General features: G+C 45.9%; 1 protein-coding gene across 1 annotated transcript in view; it reads right to left on the bottom strand.

The window, feature by feature from the left end:
- LOC106808702 (ABC transporter F family member 4-like) overlaps nt 1-1,790 on the bottom strand; it is a gene marked incomplete at its 3' end in the record, with an annotated part of 7,618 nt that overhangs the window by 3,432 nt on the left and 2,396 nt on the right. Inside the window, exons 2-4 of the mRNA XM_014811531.1 lie at nt 1,575-1,717; nt 870-971; nt 367-468 (exon numbers count right to left, since the gene is read on the bottom strand). Of these exons, the coding sequence (XP_014667017.1) occupies nt 367-468; nt 870-971; nt 1,575-1,717 (347 nt within the window). The remainder of the gene's footprint in view (nt 1-366; nt 469-869; nt 972-1,574; nt 1,718-1,790) is intronic.

The following is a 1,790-nucleotide window of genomic DNA, read 5'->3' on the forward strand; positions in this document are numbered from 1 at the left end:
GACATTAATTGCTTGCTATGGGCTATGTATGCGTCACGAGTGTATGTTCACATCGAACAATAATTATAGTAAAATAGGAAGTATAATGCAGCAATTTAACCAAAAAAAGCGGACAGAATTACTTGTATTTTGTGAAAAAGTGGAGTTATTTTTACTATTTACGGTGACGTAATCACTTTAACGTATCTATATTCGCATAATGCAAAGATATGTAAGTTATTATATGTTTTTATTATATTAAGTTATAATTGGGTAGATGTGTAAGTTTGCATTATGTTTGCACAAGTTTCAGCTTTTTAAGTTCAGCTAACTAACAAACTACATCCACTAAACATCACAGTGAAATTCTCTTCCCGCGCATCTCACCATTCCCTCCTCCTCCTCGTCTTCCTCCGATTCGCCATCCTTTCCTTCCTTCTCCGGTTTCCCTGGCTCCTCTTCCGATTCCTCACTTTCCGTTTCGGAATCCTGGGAATTTAGAAAGAAAAAATCTTACCTTACACACGATGAGTCACCCATCTACCCTTCTTTTACTTTAAAAATTAGTTTTAGCTCTAGTTAGTTTGTTAGTTAGTTATTTTGTTGTGGTAATTATTTTTTCGATGCATCATTAAATTTTCGATTTTTCCGTCATTATTTTGATTAATTTACGCATTTCATTAACGATTAATTCAACTACATTAATGCATTCGCACGTTGAACGCACAAATAAGGAAACTTATTTCGAATCTTGAATCAATAATTATGAATGCCTAATCCCCACACCACGAATCAACGCACATGCAGAGTGAACGGCACTGACCCACGTGCTGACACCCAAAAAAGCGGCGACCGCTCGCCAAATTATGCCACCAGAGGCGCTGGCGTACCTCCTCGGAGTCGGCCACCCTGGCTGGTGGCGCCCCCTTCCTGCGTTGTCGCAGCGGCGTCATGACGACGCGCGTGCCGTCTTTCGCCTCCCCTGTGTGAGTCTGCGTGCGGAAGAAACGCGGGAAGGTTACCAGGGGTCGTCGGAAAGTCGTCGGAAAAACATCGTAAAACATCGGAGAGTGTCGTCTCGAGTCTAAAATGGCGCGGCTGCATTGAACTCTGACCTCTCGTCGCAACATTGACCCCTGGGTGACCTCGCCTTCTTGAACTCTAACCCCACTGACCTTACCGTGTTGAACTTTGACCCCTAAGTGACCTCACCTTGTTGAACTCTGATCTCCTTGCTGACCTAACCTTGTTGAACTTTTACCCCTGGGTGAGCTCACCTTGTTAAACCTTGACCCTCTCATCCCAATCTCTTGCTGGCCTCGCCTTGCTGAACTCTGACCCCACTTTATTAAACTCTGACCACTGCTCACCCCACCTAGTTAAAGCTTGACATGGTAAAAAATACACGGGAGCGATGAGCGATTCGCTCTTCAAACCTCCGAAATCGCTCCCGTGAGGCTCAAAATAGCTCCCCTAAAAATTTTGACGACAGTTATTTTTCCCACAGACTTTTGAAAAAGAGCTCCCGTGAAAAAAAAGTAATTTTCCCCTGCTTGACCCCCTCATCGCGACCTTGACCTCTGGGATGACCTCACCTTGTTGAACTCTGACCTCTCCGGTTCGTCGTCTTCGCCCGCGGCTGCTGGCTTCCCATCATGCCTCTCCGCGTCGCCCGCCTCCCTCTCGCGATTGGTGGAAGACTGGCGCTTTGTCGGTACTGGCTTCTCCGCAACGTGGCCTGCAAGAGAAGAAGCAGAACATGACGGGGAGGTGAAGAAGGGTGAAGGGTGAAGAACCGTGGGGCTACTTTT

The sequence above is a fragment of the Priapulus caudatus genome, unplaced genomic scaffold (assembly GCF_000485595.1).
Source record: "Priapulus caudatus unplaced genomic scaffold, Priapulus_caudatus-5.0.1 Scaffold298, whole genome shotgun sequence".
Classification (NCBI taxonomy): domain Eukaryota; kingdom Metazoa; phylum Priapulida; class Priapulimorpha; order Priapulimorphida; family Priapulidae; genus Priapulus; species Priapulus caudatus.